The 17,338-nt window shown below is 41.5% G+C and overlaps 1 protein-coding gene across 6 annotated transcripts; it reads left to right on the forward strand.

Moving 5' to 3' along the window:
• The first annotated feature begins 189 nt into the window (after positions 1 to 189).
• Positions 190 to 17,111, forward strand: fubp1 (far upstream element (FUSE) binding protein 1). 6 transcript variants are annotated; one of them, XM_062527331.1, is made up of 20 exons: positions 190 to 354; positions 1,330 to 1,435; positions 1,806 to 1,841; positions 2,344 to 2,386; positions 2,488 to 2,534; positions 2,793 to 2,864; positions 2,972 to 3,029; positions 3,238 to 3,397; positions 3,501 to 3,599; positions 3,802 to 3,978; positions 8,591 to 8,693; positions 8,823 to 9,059; positions 9,447 to 9,607; positions 10,444 to 10,595; positions 10,734 to 10,810; positions 11,367 to 11,492; positions 11,924 to 11,998; positions 12,486 to 12,548; positions 12,963 to 13,123; positions 13,546 to 17,111. In XM_062527331.1, exons 1-20 carry the CDS (start codon positions 262 to 264, stop codon positions 13,552 to 13,554), a joined length of 2,055 nt encoding a protein of 684 aa, XP_062383315.1. In that variant the 5' UTR covers positions 190 to 261; the 3' UTR covers positions 13,555 to 17,111. The 6 variants fall into 6 exon arrangements, with proteins under 6 accessions (XP_062383315.1, XP_062383330.1, XP_062383322.1 ...); XM_062527346.1 differs by having other exon boundaries at positions 1,330 to 1,423; XM_062527338.1 differs by having other exon boundaries at positions 191 to 345.
• Positions 17,112 to 17,338: the final 227 nt, after the last annotated feature.

A 17,338-nucleotide genomic window follows, 5' to 3' on the forward strand; every position in this document is an offset into this window, starting at 1 on the left:
TGACAGCAATAGGCAACGAAATGTTAAACGGGACTGAATGCTTTAAAGTTTATTGCCTTTGAGGAGGCTAGAAGGTGAAAGACAGGACCACAAACCCGCCTTCAAAAGTGATTGATAGGCTGCCTGGAAACTCGCGATGGTTTGTCTGAATAGGGTTTCCTCCTCCCTCTTTTCCGCAGCCGCAGTAGCGAACTTCATCTACTTCACTCTGCACTAGCGGCCATCTTCTCCCTGCACGAGAAGAAGAGTGGCGCAACAGACATGGCAGATTATTCTAACGTGGCTCCACCGTCCTCAAACAATGGAGGAGGAATGAACGACGCTTTTAAGGATGCACTACAGCGGGCAAGACAAGTAATTTATTGGTTTCTGACTGGAAATACTACTCTGAGTTGAAAATAGCCGTAATTCTTCTCAGAGCGTTAGCCTGCTAACAGCCGCCTAAACAAGGGCTAACGTTAGCTAATTTAAGGCCTTGCGAGTTCTGCGATGCGCTCCAAATCCAACAAAGGAATGTCGATTGAACAGCAGACGTTGCTTGCTAGCTGAATTGTCTTTCTATTCCTTGCTTGAAACTAAAACCAGCAGTTAAAATCGAAATAGGGTAAACGTTTTTAGAAACTATTGTAACGTTCGTTCAAATGGTTGAATTAAACTGGCTCAAGAAACGTGGCGTCACGGCGTATTCAAACAAGGGCTATGCTAGCCTGGAGAAGGAAGTAACGTTAACGTAGCTATCCAAGCTAACCAGGTTTAATGTTACAGTTAACCCTCTCAATTGTTACTTTGCCCATTTGTGGGACTTATTTGTTATTTGACTTGCTTATCCTAAAGAACATTTTAACGTTATGTATGTCTTACAGGAAGATTGATACTTACATCGCACTCTCCGAATTGTTGATGCGTGTAACTTAGCCAAACATGGTTTACGCTGTGAACGTTTGATCCTAACCTTAGGCTACTTGGGTAACTTCTCTAGTAAATCATGTTGACTAATGTTAGTTGGATAATGTTGGTTGTGGCAGATAACAATAACCTCAAAACATAGCCCGCAGATCACTTGCATCAAGCAGAAAGCTTGAGCTCGGTGCCTGATCATGCAGTAAATAATATAGCAATATGCCACGAACACAAAAACTAGGTTTAAAATTGCGTGGTCGTGATTGCGTTGACTCAAGTCACATGTGTTTTTGGTCGGTTTAAAATGTGCGTAGTAAGGTTCTACCGCAAGCAATAAACTTAGCGTTAGGCTACGTGAAACAAAGACTGGCCGTTTTAGGTAATAGTTATTGGTGTGACCTAAATGTTACCTTGTGTTTGGGCTTTCAGATTGCTGCTAAAATAGGGGGCGATGGCGTTGCCCCTCCTCCTTCGGCAAATGACTTTGGGTATGGGGGACAGAAACGGCCCTTGGAGGACGCTGGTGAGTGTTTTGGTGAGGACCATTACACGCATTGTGGCGCCAAGCTACTTGATCAGACTTTGATGTTTTGTATGGCCGCTATTTTAAGTTATTGTGTGGAGTCTCCTTGATCTGATTTTGCCCTCTGATTTTGATTATGTTTCAGTGATCATTTGCCCATATGAGTTGCACACTCTGGCCCATATGCATATTTGTGCTGATCTGAAAATAGGCATATGGCCCTAAACAATCAATAAATCAGAACACTAAAATGCACATGGGCCTGAAGTTTGCAACACTAACGTCTGGTTGGGCCCTTACAGCAATATTTTAGTGTGTTACTTTTTGTTAAAACATAAATGTTGCCGACACATCTGTTGATTTGGATTGTTTTATTTTTCAGATCAACCAGAGGCAAAAAAGGTTGCCCCTAATGACCGTATGTATCCCCAAGAGGGCAGTCATTTCTGTTGAAAGGAATAGTTCGGTGTAAGAACAACCTAGGGTCTATTTTGGGATGACTATTGCAAACTTTTGTAGGAGGCCAAAATTATGTTACCGGTAATCTGAGTAATTGTTAGTGAAGCAGGGATATGCATTTGCAAGGAAATTCCATATAGCATAGCCCTATGGGTCAAGCTCATTAAGTTAAAGTAGATCACTACTACTAAGTAAGCCACTGACAAGGTTCAAAGTGTTTCTAAGTTTGTAAGTGCACTGAAAGGGTATGAAAGCTACAGTGAATGTGCAGTCAGTGCATTACCTATTCCCTGCCGTCTCAATAGGAATCTTTGAGATTTTGGTCCTCAACAAAACGTTTACAATTGTTATAATCCCAAAACAGACCCCATGGTTGTTCTTCGACTGAACTATCTACATGTGATATTCATCTATTTTCAGCATTGAATAACCTTCGCTAATCCTCTTTTTCTCCATTTTAGCTTTCACAGCAGTCATGGGGGGAATGGGTGGCGGTCCCCCAAGGTATGTCTGCATTTATTAACCATTCTTTTGTCTTGGGTATCAAGTAGTACTAGTTAACAGTTGGACTTTAGGCACACAAATGATCATGCATTTTTATTCAGGTCTGCTTCAGAGGAGTTCAAAGTCCCCGATGGCATGGTTGGATTCAGTAAGTTGACAGTTAAACAATAAACTATGTCCTTTAGGTGATTCTGTTGACAAGACTTTTTCATGATAAGCATCATCTAACTGTCCTGATGGAAAAATGTCTTGACAGCAGATGGCACCACATGTTCCATACTGTAGGGCTGAATTGTAGTGTAACTTCACGTTGGTGCTATATGTCTTGAATTTACACATTACAGATTAAGTCAGCAGTTATTCAGTACGGAAATGTTATAATTTCATTCATTAAAACTTTCCATAGTCATCGGAAGAGGAGGAGAGCAGATATCCCGGTTGCAGCAGGAGTCGGGATGTAAAATACAAATCGCCCCAGGTGAATATTTCCTTTTGTCTTTTAGTGTCTTCACAGTTGAGTGATGTGTGTTTTTCCCCAGGTTTGAGTTGGGAACTAACTTTTACGCTTTTTTTTGTGTAAACCAGATAGTGGAGGAATGCCAGACAGGTCGGTGACGTTAACAGGAGCTCCAGAATCTATCTTGTAAGTGCACCTCTTGTACCTGCTTGATCTCAGACACAACATCCGTTTTAATGCGCTGAATGTTAATGTGATATCCAAGCACACTTTGCACACTTAACTTAAACTAATCAGAGGAATTTGATATAGACGACGGTTGATGTTCTTACCTGGCAGATATGTAGTTAAAACTTTTGAGTGGAGTTTTCCTTACAATCTTCCTTCCTCGCAGGGCTGCAAAGAGGCTATTAACAGAGATCGTGGACAAGGGCAGGCCCACACCATTCCACCATAATGATGGCCCAGGCATGACCGTGCAGGAGATTCTCGTTCCGGCCTCTAAAGCTGGTCTTGTTATCGGCAAGGGCGGAGAAACCATTAAACAGTTACAGGTTTGTCCAGTTCCTCATCACGAGCAAGCTCTTGCTCTCCTTTTATAATCTCTTTGGGAGAATTTTAAGTTTTGTTTCCTTCACACTCTGCCCCCGTCCACAGGAACGTGCTGGTGTCAAGATGGTCATGATCCAGGATGGGCCGCAAAACACAGGAGCAGACAAACCTCTCCGGATCTCAGGAGAGCCCTTTAAAGTTCAAGTAAGCAGCATGCATCTTATAAATCCTTTTTGTTTTGTAATGGGACCATCATTCAGATGAAATTGGAATTCCAGAATTGTGTTGCAAGACAGACAAGCTAGTAAAGAATACCCTTAACACCCTAATGAAAAACAATGTTGGATCACTACATTTGGTGGCTCTGTGATGACTAGCTGAACCTGGTCCCTTTTGTGTCTTACAGCAAGCCAAAGAGATGGTCATGGAATTGATTAGGGATCAAGGTTTCCGGGAGCAACGGGGTGAATACGGCCAAAGGATGGGCGGTGGTGGAGGAGGAGGAGGAGGAGGAGGAGGAGGAGGAGGTGGCGGCGGTGGTGGCGGAGGAGGAGGAGGAGGAGGTGGTGGTGACAGTTTGGATGTAAGTATAAAATGTTGCCTTTTTAGTCAGGGGGCCAATTCTGAAAAGGGCTTCCGTTAAGACTTTTGCGGACATGTTTTGGTACAAGCAGTCAACCTATTTTTTTAGTTAGAAGACACCCATAGGTAAGATATTATGGTGGTTGTCAAGCAAAACATTTCTTTTTTTGACTTGTGCAAGCAATTTCAGGCCAATTTTTTGGTTTCGGGCTCAACATGACATGCCAACGATAAATGTTGAATATCTCCACAACCACAAGGACCATATAGATAAAAATGGTATGGAATGAAAGCTAACACTCGTGGGATGTCTGCTGAAGTGTCAGAATTAACATTTATTGTACAGTATAAGAGACAACAGACCTAGAACATGAAAAAACAATCTCCGCCTAAAGAGAACCAGTTTTCAAAGTGAATATCAGATTGGAAACATAACATAGCATTCCAAAACCTCTATCAATCAGTACCCCTATCTATGGGAATGAGTCAAGCCAAGTTTAAAGCTTGTAGGGAGAGACAGTGCATTGCTGCACATGTTGTAATACTTTAATGTTATGGCGAAAATGTAGAACTGTAGATGGTGGTCTATGGTGCTATTTGACTTCATTAATGTACCAGGTTGTGACAAATTATGTTTAATGGACATATCACTATATTTATCAATTCTACCCAAACATAACTGCTCTCTCTGTTCTTTAGGATTAGAGGTTAGTAACTAGTTAGTAGTAATAACTTTGTAATAGTCGTATGGCAAAGGTATTTTTCCCCATCCAAGCAGTGGTGCTCGGGTATAGGCAGCCAACAGAAGAAGGGACATGAAGGATGGCATGCTTTCCCCCCAGCTTTTAACCACAGAGGTCAGGTGCTTGGAGCTTGGTGAGAACAGGTCAGGTGCTTGGAGCTGACAATATGTGGATGTGAGGAAAGTGGAAGTCAGTGCAGTACCAGGCAGTGTCGATGTCCCTGACCAGGACTCAGACTGAGCACATGGACATGGTCCCTGGGTACCTTCTGTTGGCTGCCTACCTGAGCACCACTGCTTGGCTGCATTGTAAAACCCGGGAAGTTAACTTAAGTGTAAATAAGTCATTCAGCTGAGTTATTTCTATGTGTGTAGCAGTGTTGTAGTACTCGAGTCCAGGACTCGGACTCGAGTCCGAGTCATTAGCTAAATTTAGAGACTCGTGACTTGACTTGGACTTGAGCACTGAATGACTCGGACTTGGACTCGGACTCGGACATTCAAAGCATTCAGACTCGAAAATTGAGATGAAGACTCGACTTTGCCCATGAGTTTTGTGTTTACAGTTCGCTTACCATTCATTCCTGCAGACGCCCCTGTATGAAAGTTCATAGCGTCCGCCATTAGGACTTTTTTTAGTTTTTAGTTTAAAACCTTATAGGCTATGCTTACTCTAGTGCGGAACTTGAATCAATAGTGACTCGACTCGGACTTGACTCGGATGAGAGGTGGACTCGACTTGGACTCGACTCGGAATTTTTTTTTAATGACTTGGACTCGACTCGGACTCGGACACTGGAGACTCAAACCTGGACTCGGACTCGAGGCATAGTGACTTGACTACAACACTGGTGTGTAGTTTGTGTTGGGATAACTTTAAGGAGTCAAGTAAACTACTGTATACTCATTTTATTCACCTAATTTCAACTTGAGTAAAATACAGTCATGGCTGAAAGTGTTGGCACCCATGTTAAAGTTGACTAAAAAGAGGAATATAAAATGATCTTTTGGAAATTGATCTTAATGCCTTAAGTAATAAAAGTAGAAAATATCCAACCTTTAAGGACACCAACTTTCTATGTGAATGAATAATGTATCATAAACAAATAAATGTATTGCCACCCCTATGTAACCCTATGGGAATTTAACACAAAGGGTTAACATAGGGGCAGGCAGATTTTTAAAGGCCACTTATTTCATGGATCCAGGATACTATGCATCCTGATAAAGTTCCCTTGACCTTTGGAACTAAAATAGCCCCACATCATCACACACCCTTCACCATAACTAGAGATTGGCATGGTGTTTTGTTCAGTTGGCCTATTAGCTGGTTTGATTTGCTTTGAGCTCAATGAGCATCAAACAGGCTAATAGGCTAACTGAACAAAACTGAACAAAACACCATGCCAATCTCTAGGTATGGTGAAGGGTGTATGATGATGTGGGGCAATTTTAGTTCTAAAGACCAATGGAACTTTATCAGGATGCATAGTATCCTGGATCCATGAAATAAGTGGCCTTTAAAAATAAAAATCTGCCTGCCTCTATGGGAGTTGAGAACATAGGGTTAACATAGGGGTGCCAATACGTATGACCCCAGTCTTTTAAGGAAGAACATTTATTTATTCATGATACATTACTCATTGCATGGGGTGCCAACACTTTCAGCCATGACTGTATATGCCACTCATTTCAATTAATCATGGCAAGAAGTATATTCACAATAAGAAATGGCTGACCACACATTACATTTCCCAGAATGTCACCGTCCATAGTATTCTTAACACATTATCACATATTAATCTTGACTGAAATTGAATCTTAAATGCAATAGTTAAACTATATTTACGGCTATACTAGAGCTGTTATGTTATTGTGTTATTTACATTGACACCACACACCATCAAGCAGATGACTATCCACAACAGACTTGGCCTGTGGGCTGATTTTAAAATCTTAGATCATGTGTAATGCTTCAAGACGTAATGATAATCTGAAGATACAGTATATCATGATGGCCAGTACTGCCATGGTGTTAAATATTATGTTTCACAATTACCCTCATTCTGCAGTAATCCTATTAATTTAATAGAAATTTAAACCTATAAAAAAATCCTGAAATCTTTACTCCTGAAGCTCATATCCTGCCCATAAGAGGGGTAATATAGTTACTCAATGTAAACATGCATAATGTGTCTGTATCTCCCCACGAGACAATACAGACAGACAATAGGAGGCTCAATCACACCATTGGGATACTCAACTTTGTGACACTTTCAAGTGACTATAGGTCAAAGTCAAAATGGGAAACGCAATCAACTTTGCATTAGGCCAAGTAAAAGTGAACTTCATAATGTTCTTTATATTTTGAGAATGGGCTTCTCCTTAATGGTATATCTGACCATATTCTGAAAATCATCAACACAATATTTTTGCCCATCACCTGGTAAACAGTAAGAAGCCACAATTAACAGCTAAGAGAACAAATATTTACCCATAATCCATAGAAAATGATAGCTCACACATTGAGTACATTGCATTTTTTCGTGTGTAGGCCTACATAATTCTTACTTGTCCTGATAATTCACTCAAGTTGTTATTAGGTGAATAAAATTAGTGTAGTTTACTTGACTCCTTTAAGTTATCCCAACACAAAATGCAATACATACTGTACAATATACTAATAACTCCCGTTGAATGACTTATTTACACTCAAATTAAATGAGTTGCCAAACTCAAATGTCAAGGCATCCGGTTTACTCAAATAATTTCAGATAAGTTAGCTTCCCAGGCTTTACAGTACTCAAATAATTTAAGTTCAGCTAACTTCCCGGGTTTTACAGGGGAAAAACATACCTTTGCCATACGACTATAACAAAGTTGTTATTGCTAACTAGTTACTATCCCCTAACCCTAAAGAAGTGAGAGAGCAGTTATGTTTGGTTTGAATGAATAACTATAGTAATATGTCCATTAAATATAATTTGTGTCACAACCTGGTATATTAATGAAGTTAAATAGCACTACACCACCATCTACAATTCTACATTTTCACTGTAACATTTAAATATTATAACTTGTGCAGCATTGCATGTCTCTCCCTACAAGCTTTTAACTTCGTCTTCACAACCACCCTGATATCTTACCTATTTGTGTCTTCTAACAAAAAAAAAAAAATAGGGTGACACTGACAGCTTGAACCAAAACATGTCTGCAAAAGTCTTAACGGAAGCCCTTTTCAGAATTGGCCCCCTGACACAACAGTGGCCCTTGTGGTGTGATACTCTTGTGGTATTTATTGATCATTATTTTTTAATGATCATGCTTGCACACAAGTTGGATTATATTGCACATTTGCCCAAGATTACAGTAGGTAACATGGAAGAAAAAGGAAGCACTTTGGGGGAAAAATCCGCTTTTTCCATTTTTAAGAATATAGTGTTAAAATGGACAAAATAACATTTTCTAAGCTGACAACCTGTCTAGAACTCATGTTGAGGGGTTAAATATCAATACTGGATAGGTTGTATGCTTGTACCAAAAAGTGTCCGACAAAGTTTTAATATCAGTTTTGGCCCCCTGACTATTTCCCAAATTGGAGCAAGTGGCAAGCATTTCATTATCCATGTTTGCCCCTTGTGGCAACCGCCTATATATAAATATATGACTGGGTTAAACCAAAAAGATGCAGTTAAATGGTCCTTAGACAATCACTGCTTTCGTACACACAAACTCTCATATACTTTCAAGTGAAAATAAGACCCAGTAATGATCCAAATCTTCATTCCTGTTGAGCTTAACACATGTAAGGTAAATATGGTAAGTGTTTTCTCTAACCATAAATCCACGTTGCACTTGGTTTTTGCCTCAGGTTCCAGTTCCACGGTTTGCAGTTGGAATTGTGATTGGAAGAAATGGTGAAATGATCAAGAAGATCCAAAACGACACTGGAGTTCGAATTCAATTCAAACCAGGTTTGTAATTGGAAAGACCATTTTCCTAGTGGCATGGAGCTTCTGGTTTCAGTCACTGCACTTGAATCATGTGTAGGTAGATAGCGTTTCTAGTTTCACATATGTTAAACGGTCCTCTTCGCCACTTAGACGACGGCACTACACCCGAGAGGATAGCTCAGATCATGGGGCCCCCTGACCGAGCGCAGCACGCGGCCGAGATCATCTCTGACCTGCTGAGGAGCGTACAGGCCGGAGGGCCCCCAGGGCCCGGTGGAAGGGGCAGAGGTCGCGGCCAGGGCAACTGGAACATGGGTCCCCCAGGAGGCCTGCAGGAGTTCACCTTCACCGTTCCCACCATGAAGACCGGCCTCATCATCGGCAAAGGTGCGTGTTCAAATTCCCCACCCTTTTGTTTTTGCATGTGCTGGGTCATGTGGCCAAGTAGCCTCTGCCCTCATGTGTGCAAGAGCACATTTTTCTGCTTGAGCATCGACATACTTCCCCATTCCTAACGGATGGTTCTAAATGTGCCATGGGTGTGTTGGGTTTAGCTTCTGCTTTTGAAGAGCCACTCAGTGTATATAATTCACAAAAGTGTCAATAGAATAAAATCAGATAAACTTAAGGACTAAAAATGTTTCTGTTGAAGGAAATTTGATGTAAAGGATGCAACTTAAAATCTCACAGCTGGGATGAACATTTCCTCCATTTGCTTAACCATTGAATGAAGACTGGGGAGAGACTAATGAGTTTGTTTGTCTTCTCCCATAGGGGGAGAGACCATTAAGGGTATCAGCCAGCAGTCAGGGGCCAGAATAGAACTGCAGCGGAACCCTCCTCCCAATGCCGACCCCAGTATCAAGGTTTTCACCGTCCGAGGAACGCACCAACAGATCGACTATGCTCGGCAACTGGTGGAGGAAAAAATTGGAGTAAGTGTTTGCTTGTATTTTTTAATTTATTTTTTTTGTGCAGGAATAAGTGTGGCTGTAGGTCTGTTGTTGTTAATTTGTCTTTCTGGACTGCATTAGATTACGGATTTGAGGCTAATATTTTGATTGGGTTGTATTCAAAGATTGTATAGGAATGGGATGAAATACTGTAAACCAGATCACCAAACATGGAAAGATGTTTTTAGAAGCTCCCCAATTAAAAGACTGAACACCACTGCAAATTAAGATGGCATAAAATATGCTATAATTAAACTGAACCATATAGAATAGAATAGAAGAATAGAATATATACTTTTTTGATCCCGTGAGGGAAATTCAGTTCTCTGCATTTAACCCAATTTTAACCGAATTAGTGAACACACAGCACACAGTGAACACACAGTGAGGTGAATCACACAACCCAGAGCAGTGAGCTGCCTGCCCAACCAGCGGCGCTCGGGGAGCAGTGAGGGGTTAGGAGCCTTGCTCAAGGGCACTTAAGCCGTGGTGGACTGGTCGGGGATCGAACCGGCAACCCTCCGGTTACAAGCCCGATGCGCTAACCAGTACACCACGGCTTCCCACATATACAGTTATATATATCAATAGTGAAACACAGTGAAACATATACAGTTGATATATCAATAGTGAAACAGACTGTAAAATTTAGACTTATCAAAGACTATATTTGTAGGATCACATCACACAGGAAACACTTGTATGTGTATGAATTTGCTCATTCTGAAGACTACACATGAAAATTATCTCCCCAACACAATTGTGTAGTATGCACTGTATACCGCTTTTTGTACTAAGTGTTTTCGTTTTCCACCAAGGGTCCAGTCAGTCCAATGGGTGGTCCTCATGGACCTCCTGGCCCTCATGGAGGACCTGCACCGCATGGCCCCCCAGGGCCCCCTGGACCCCCTGCACCAATGGGGCCCTACAACCCCGGCCCATACAACCAGGGCCCCCCAGGAGGACCACAGTAAGCACCACCCTCATTTCTGTTACCCTCGCATTTTCCCAGCTATGACATATCCATGTCTGGTGTATAGTGACTGGTTTTACAGTACAGTTTTAAATGCAAGCCGTAACTAAGGTTCAAATCCCTCTTCCTTTCCAGTGGTCCTCCTGGCCCGTACCCACCCCAGGGCTGGGGCAATGGCTACCCCCACTGGCAACAGGGACAGCCAGATCCCAGTAAGTACACTTGCATTGTAAACGGCTATTAGATGCACAGTGAAGTGGATGGATTCTGTGATTGCAACCCCATTAGTGGTACTATACTCTTTATGATCAACACTTAAAACATCAAAACCTGAAGCATTTCTATGGCCATTCATCTTCATTCACTAAATGATGTAGATTGTGCTTTGGAGGTACTGTGTGTGTGTGTGTGTGTGTGTAGGGAGGGAGGGAGGGATAAAAGGATTATAGAATGAAAATTTCAGATCCTGCTAAATGTAGTTGCCAAACAGGTTCTCTTTTTTTTGTTTGTTATTATTATTATTATTTTCCCCACTTAGTTAATTAGATTTTGACCTCACAGATTTCTAAGGCTAAGCCTTAATTGTTACGGCTCACTTGTGCCACCTGCTTCTGTTTGTGTGTGTGTTGTAGAGCCTCACATGGCATGTACACAAGGGCCAAATATCCATCTCTCTCTCTCTCTCTCTCTCTCTCTCTCTCTCTCTCTCTCTCTCTCTCTCTCTCTCTCTCTCTCTCTCTCTCTCTCTCTCTCTCTCTCTACGCACAGATAAAGCAGCAGCGGATGCCAACGCAGCGGCGTGGGCGGCTTATTACGCCCAGTACCAGCAGCAGCCTCAGGCCCCCATGACGCCCACTAGCGCCGCACCGGGCACAGCACAGACCAACGGCCAGGGTAGGCTCCTCGCTGATGTCCTCCTCTTCTCCTTTGCAGCCTTTCTCATGTAGCTTGGCCTGTCCCGTAGTGAAGAGCCCATCACATAGAGCTCTCTTCAGCTGTCTAGTGCTCTGCAGTGTAGCGAGTGTCTCTGTAGCTAGTGCATTTTTTTTTTATGTTACTTTAGATGTGCTGTCATCCTTTTGTTGCTTTTGTTTTCAGTCAGCTTTTTTTTTCTCTTTTTTTTTTCTCTTTTGGTCCTTCATTTTTCCGTTCCATTACTGACAGGTTAGGCTAACACAGATTTCTTTTTTTCTTTTTTTTAATTAACATATTTTTTATTATTTTATGACCCTGCTGGGGTCAAAGTACGCCACCTATCCAGGTGGAGGATGAACTGCCGCCTGTCAAAGAATGGTTATCAATATAAATTGTACCATTTTTAACAGGTGACCCGCAGGCTCCAGGTCAGAGTGGACAGGCAGATTACACCAAGGCCTGGGAGGAATATTACAAGAAATTGGGTATATAAATATTTCGCCAAATGTAGCTTCAGCGTATCTCACTATGGGGGAGTCAGGCTAAACAGCACGGGCTTCTTGTACTGCCACCAGGTTTTGCGGTGGTCCTGCAGTAAAAGGCTTTTTTTGCATCCTTGGTGAAGGGTCAGCCACATCTGAGTGTGGCGAGTCTTCACTCCGTTTGTGCCCAGCTGTTTAGACTGAACAGCTTCATGCCTCTTTTAACTGCCGGTGCAGATTATTGGTCAGGGCTTTGTACAGTAGCCACGGATGTAAAAGATTAGCAAGGATGGTTTTGACTCAGATGGCTGGTTTGCATATTTTCATACCAGAACAAGTTGATGTACTCTCTTTTCTTGCAATGCCTTGTAGTGATATAATTGTATGCTAATTTAAAATATTTGATAAAGGTAGATGGCAATGTTTTTAATCTGTTTTTGGCAGCATTATTTTGAGATTACTCAAATGGGCATTCAATTGTTTGAACCAGGTCAACAAGGTCAACCTACACAGGACTACACAAAGGCGTGGGAGGAGTACTACAAAAAACAAGGTGGGTGACATGTTTGTGGTCAGATAAATGCTGCATCTCTGACCCACAGAGCAGTTACTGTAAAATCAAAAACGTGACTGCTAAAATTAGCAGAACTCATCATGCAACTTTTGTGTGCATGTTCACTTAAGATTTTACTGCATTGCGTACCAGCACAATTAACTCTTGGGTTTTAAATATGGGCAGCTGTGGCTCTGATCCAGTCCTCTTCAGTAGACCGGCTGTCCTCCCAGCTGCCCTACAGCAACGCAGAGGGTTTCTGTCCCACCATTCAGAGGAAGCATGGCTGGGATCGTTCCCCCCCTTACAAAACACCCCTGCCCAAAAAGTTAACCGAGTCACCCCCACACAATCTTGCTGTCGTTAGGCTGTGTCTGTAGAGTGTCTCACTGGTGTGTCCTGCTGTCGCTACAGGTCAAGCTGCCCCTCAGGCAGCAGCAGCCACGCCGGCGCCGGCCCAAGCCGGAGGCCAGCCGGACTACAGCGCAGCCTGGGCTGAGTATTACCGCCAGCAAGCTGCGTACTACGGCCAGGCGGGAGCCCAGGGCATGGGAGCAGCACCACAGGCACCTCAGGTACGCTCGCCCTAAGAGATTATGTCCCTCCCTCTTTCTCTCCCCCAACCCCACCCCGTCACCTTTGTTCTGTGTCTCCCTTGTCTTCTCTGCCCCCGCCCCTCCTTTTTTTATGTTTTAGATGTGTGTGTGTGTGTGTGGCGGAGTCTCTCTAATCCCCGTAGTGTACATCTAGGCATGCATGTCCATTTTAAATGTTTTCCCCCTTTTTTTTTTTCTCTTTCTCTTTCAGTAACTTTTCCCCCCACAGGTTTATCAGGTCGACTGAGGACACGGCATTGCAGTTCCTAACCAAACCTTTCCCTCTTTATGCAGGCATCTCTTTTGTTTTCTTTTTTTAACCTATTTTTTGGGGGGGTTGAAGTGTCACGGTTGTTGATGTTAACATGTTGTGTATTCTCTTATGTATTTCTTCTGTACAGGGCCAGTAATGTGAAGTGGACATAAACTAAATGCTACATTGTCGAAACAAATCCTTTGTTAAATGTTTGGATGCAGACGTCTTGATGATGATGATGATGATGAAGATCTTAAATTTCCTTGGTTTAAAAGTGTTTCAAATAGATTGCAACATGGCTCCGGAGTCAAGTATTTTTCTTTATTCTTTTTTTGTTTAGCTGTTCTTGTAAATGAACGGTTTGTTTTAGTAAGGGTAATTTTAGCATATGGTCATTCCAGCTCCTGTATCTCCATCTAATGTGGTTAGAGCTCATGTTTATACGAACTGTAGTCATTTCCATGTAAATCATCTCAGTTTAAAATATGAAATGCTTGTTGTGTTTTGCAATAAAACAAAATGAAACCTCCTGTGTTGGTAAGTGGGGTGGAAGAGAGAGGGGGTGGAAACCATCTTGTAAGCAGTTTTTATAAATGTGCGGGTGGGAATCACGTAAGGCATGACATGCAGACTGAAATGTGTTTAATTTCTTTCTGTCTATATTTTTCTGACAAAACATGCTCTGCCATTTTCTTGTCTCTCCAACTGTCTGTGCGGTTCCTGTTTTTTAAAAATTGTAACCCCTAGTTTTATTTTCTGATGTGTGAATGCAATGCTGAGATCAATTGTGTCGCATATCCTTTATCAGTGACGTTAGTGGTGTCTCCTTGCGTATTTTAAACTGGCCATTGCTGAGGTTCTAGGAGCAGACAGATACTGGTGGGTCAGTGGTAGGTTTGTCACTCTAAGTCCTGAAGCAGCTCTTGTTGTATTGTGCCTGGTGACTCAAGCTAGTTATGCACTGTATGTAATGAGAGAAACTTTCTCCCTCACAGGCAAGATTAGGAAGGTGGTAAGCAAGAGGTATTTTAACAAAATGTTCTTTTGGATTTTGTCACTGCAAAGTATTGCAAGCATTTTAGTTGATTTTTGTTGCTTTCTTACAGGACAGATACAATGTTCTCATTTGAAAGCGATTACATGCAAAAGCACTTGTTTTTGTTTTTTTTATTCCCTCCCCCTCAGTTTTCATGCATCACGTTTTTGTAATTATCTGCTGGCCTTATCTTGAAACCATTTTGATACAAATTAAAACGAAAAAGCTGAATTTGCATAAGTCAAATTTTTGTTTTACCAGTTGTCTGTTGGCATCCATCCAGTATGTAGATTTGTAGGTGTTTAGGGCGGTGGAGGTTACCAAGTGCCTCACCACTGACATGATCCCTCCACCGTAAGTACAATACAATGTGATTTAAAAGCCATCACTTGTCTTTGATATCTTGCTGAGAATTAATAGTGTGCTAGACAATGTCTCCTTAACATTTAAAAAAAAAAAAAAAAAAAACAAGCATTTGGTAAGTATTAGAGCCCCAAATCCTCAGTTATGTTTTTGAAGTTGCTCATGTTGTTTCTGACCTTTGAAATGGCCTCTCTTTTTGACAAATTGGACTGATTTGCGTTTGTTATGAATTACTGAATTTATGCAATGATATTTCCATTCAGCAATATTTTCATTCAGAAACATGGCAATGTAGCTGTTTTTGTGATGCGTACAGTATATGAAGTTTTTAGTGCTTCTGAAATATCTGCGTGTATTTTTGCTGAATTGATTAGTTTGGCTTTCAACACTTTCTTTCCTCTGTAGGAAAGCCCGAATAGAATAAGAACTCAAGTCACCATTGAAGTTTGAGTGAGTCAAATGAGATCGTAGTCTTTTTTCCAATGTTAATACATGAACCTGAAGATGTTTAACGTGAACAAACTAGAATTTAAGGCTTGTCACCATTTTGAAGTTTGTCACCTCTTGATATATCAGGATGCTGGCACTGAACATGGTTGTTTTTGAACATGCGTTTTTTTGTAGCTTTCAAATATAATGTAGCACATTGATGCTAAACGCTATGTCTTGTAGTAGCAATTCAGCATGCTATTGTCTTAGGCATAGAACTGAAGTGCTTCAGACTAGTGTTCTACCTTTTGCAAACTTGCCCATGATTTGTCAGACATGCCTTTTTTGCTATGAACACTTGTCATTCTGATGGCTGTTGAATTGACGCCAATGATGTGACTGATTTGTTCATTGACGGCAAACAGTGCAATATCTAATTCTTGCAGTGTCCACCCAGACCTTGCACCTTAGGTTCTGCTGCAATAATACAGGTAAGCGTTACCTAAGGAAACAAGTGTTTGACCTGTGCTATAGACATTTACTGCTGTCTGACCTGCCCACACATTGTGCCTAGCTTAAAAGTTTTCCTTTGCTTAGAGTTGACTACAACAACAGTAAATATTTCAGTCAAAATGTTGCTTTCCACCTCAATTCTAGCCTGGAAATGGTTAGTCCTCATGCACTGTGTTGTATTCTCAACCTGAATGATTTGCATGGCATTTACTTTAGTAGCAATGTAAATGCTACCTACCATTTATAAAGTGTCGATATGTCTTACATATTCGCAACCGTCCAGGATTTAAATACATGTCCTCATTCCAAAGTCTTGAATAAGAAAATTTAGTCTAAAAAATGTTTTACGCATTGAATTAGTTGTATTCTGTTTGGGTGGGGGATTGGGGAGCTTGTGACCAGGATGCTTAGGATGCCCTCTTGTTATAACATGAATATACATAAGCTGCATGCAGTGGCAAAAAAAATCTCGGCGGGAGTTAGTGATACTAATGTCCTCACTTGCGAATTGTGTTAAGTGTGATGAATATCAATGCTGCTGTTGCCATTGGTTTGAAACCTGTGAATTGATGCCCTGCTGCAGTGCTAATATTTTGTCAAAAATTGCTGCCTCCATTCTCACTCACAGTGTGGAAGATGCTGCAGGCAATAGGTCGTAGAATCAGATCCTGAGCTAGTTTGTCCCTAAGGAGGAATCCTTTGAGTCTGTCCCTCTGCTGAACGTAGACCATTCAAGGGCTCCGGTTATAAGGTAACCAATATAATGAGGAAACCTGTGACTGCTTAAGTTGTCTTCTTGATGTTGAGTCTAGGGACATGTCTGATTACAATTCTGCTGAATTCCTAAGATATTGCCATTATAAACATGCCATTGATCTGTAGTGGTGTTGAAGTATGCTTTTCTCATTGCATTTGCTTATTGCTTTGCGTAGGGATTTGAAAGAATTTGTGTGAATGCTTTAAAAATAGTTTTTAAATACGAGGAACTGTTCTTTGTAGTCCAGTGGCAGTTGTCAAGACTGTAGGCAGTGAATTGGAGAAGAGAAATCACTACCTTTTTTCTCCCCCCCCCCCCCCCCTTATTTTGAAATTTCTCCTCAGCTTGCAATGAAATCCCATTTTTACATAAACCTTTCTTGTACATATGAATACCGGTGAGTGAGGTTTTCACAGCAGAATATGTGGGGTGTAGACAAATAGACAGAACCTGAACATTTTCCGGAAGTTTAGAGCATGCCTTGGGGGTTAACTCACAGATGGTTTTTGTGTGCTGTTTTTGAATGTTCATTTTTTGGAGTTGGTTTTGTTAGACTTTTTTTTGACTGTTCTCTATTGTTGCCATGTCCATAAAAATAAAGATGTGAGCTCAATTTGGTCTTAACCTCTTAATTTTTAAAAACCTTAAATGTCCATATTCTCAAGAGGCTTTTACATGGTATATGGAATTACTATGGTAGTCTATGATAAGCTGCCAAACAAGGCATGTGAAAGTTATGGGGAGGTGGGTCACCCGATACCTGGGACCCCGATAAGAGGCTCCATTGTCAGGGAAATCTGAACACCATGTATATCACACAACGTAATGGGGATTTTCCTC

Source organism: Sardina pilchardus, chromosome 2 (genome assembly GCF_963854185.1).
Source record: "Sardina pilchardus chromosome 2, fSarPil1.1, whole genome shotgun sequence".
Classification (NCBI taxonomy): domain Eukaryota; kingdom Metazoa; phylum Chordata; class Actinopteri; order Clupeiformes; family Clupeidae; genus Sardina; species Sardina pilchardus.

Excerpts from the sequence above, each read along its gene's own strand:
- fubp1 (XM_062527331.1), top strand. The coding sequence starts at position 262 with ATGGCAGATTATTCTAACGTGGCTCCACCGTCCTCAAACAATGGAGGA. Across the intron at positions 1,842-2,343 it reads AAAGGTTGCCCCTAATGACC|CTTTCACAGCAGTCATGGGG; the intron begins GTATGTATCCCC and ends TCTCCATTTTAG. Across the intron at positions 9,608-10,443 it reads TGGTGGAGGAAAAAATTGGA|GGTCCAGTCAGTCCAATGGG; the intron begins GTAAGTGTTTGC and ends TTTTCCACCAAG.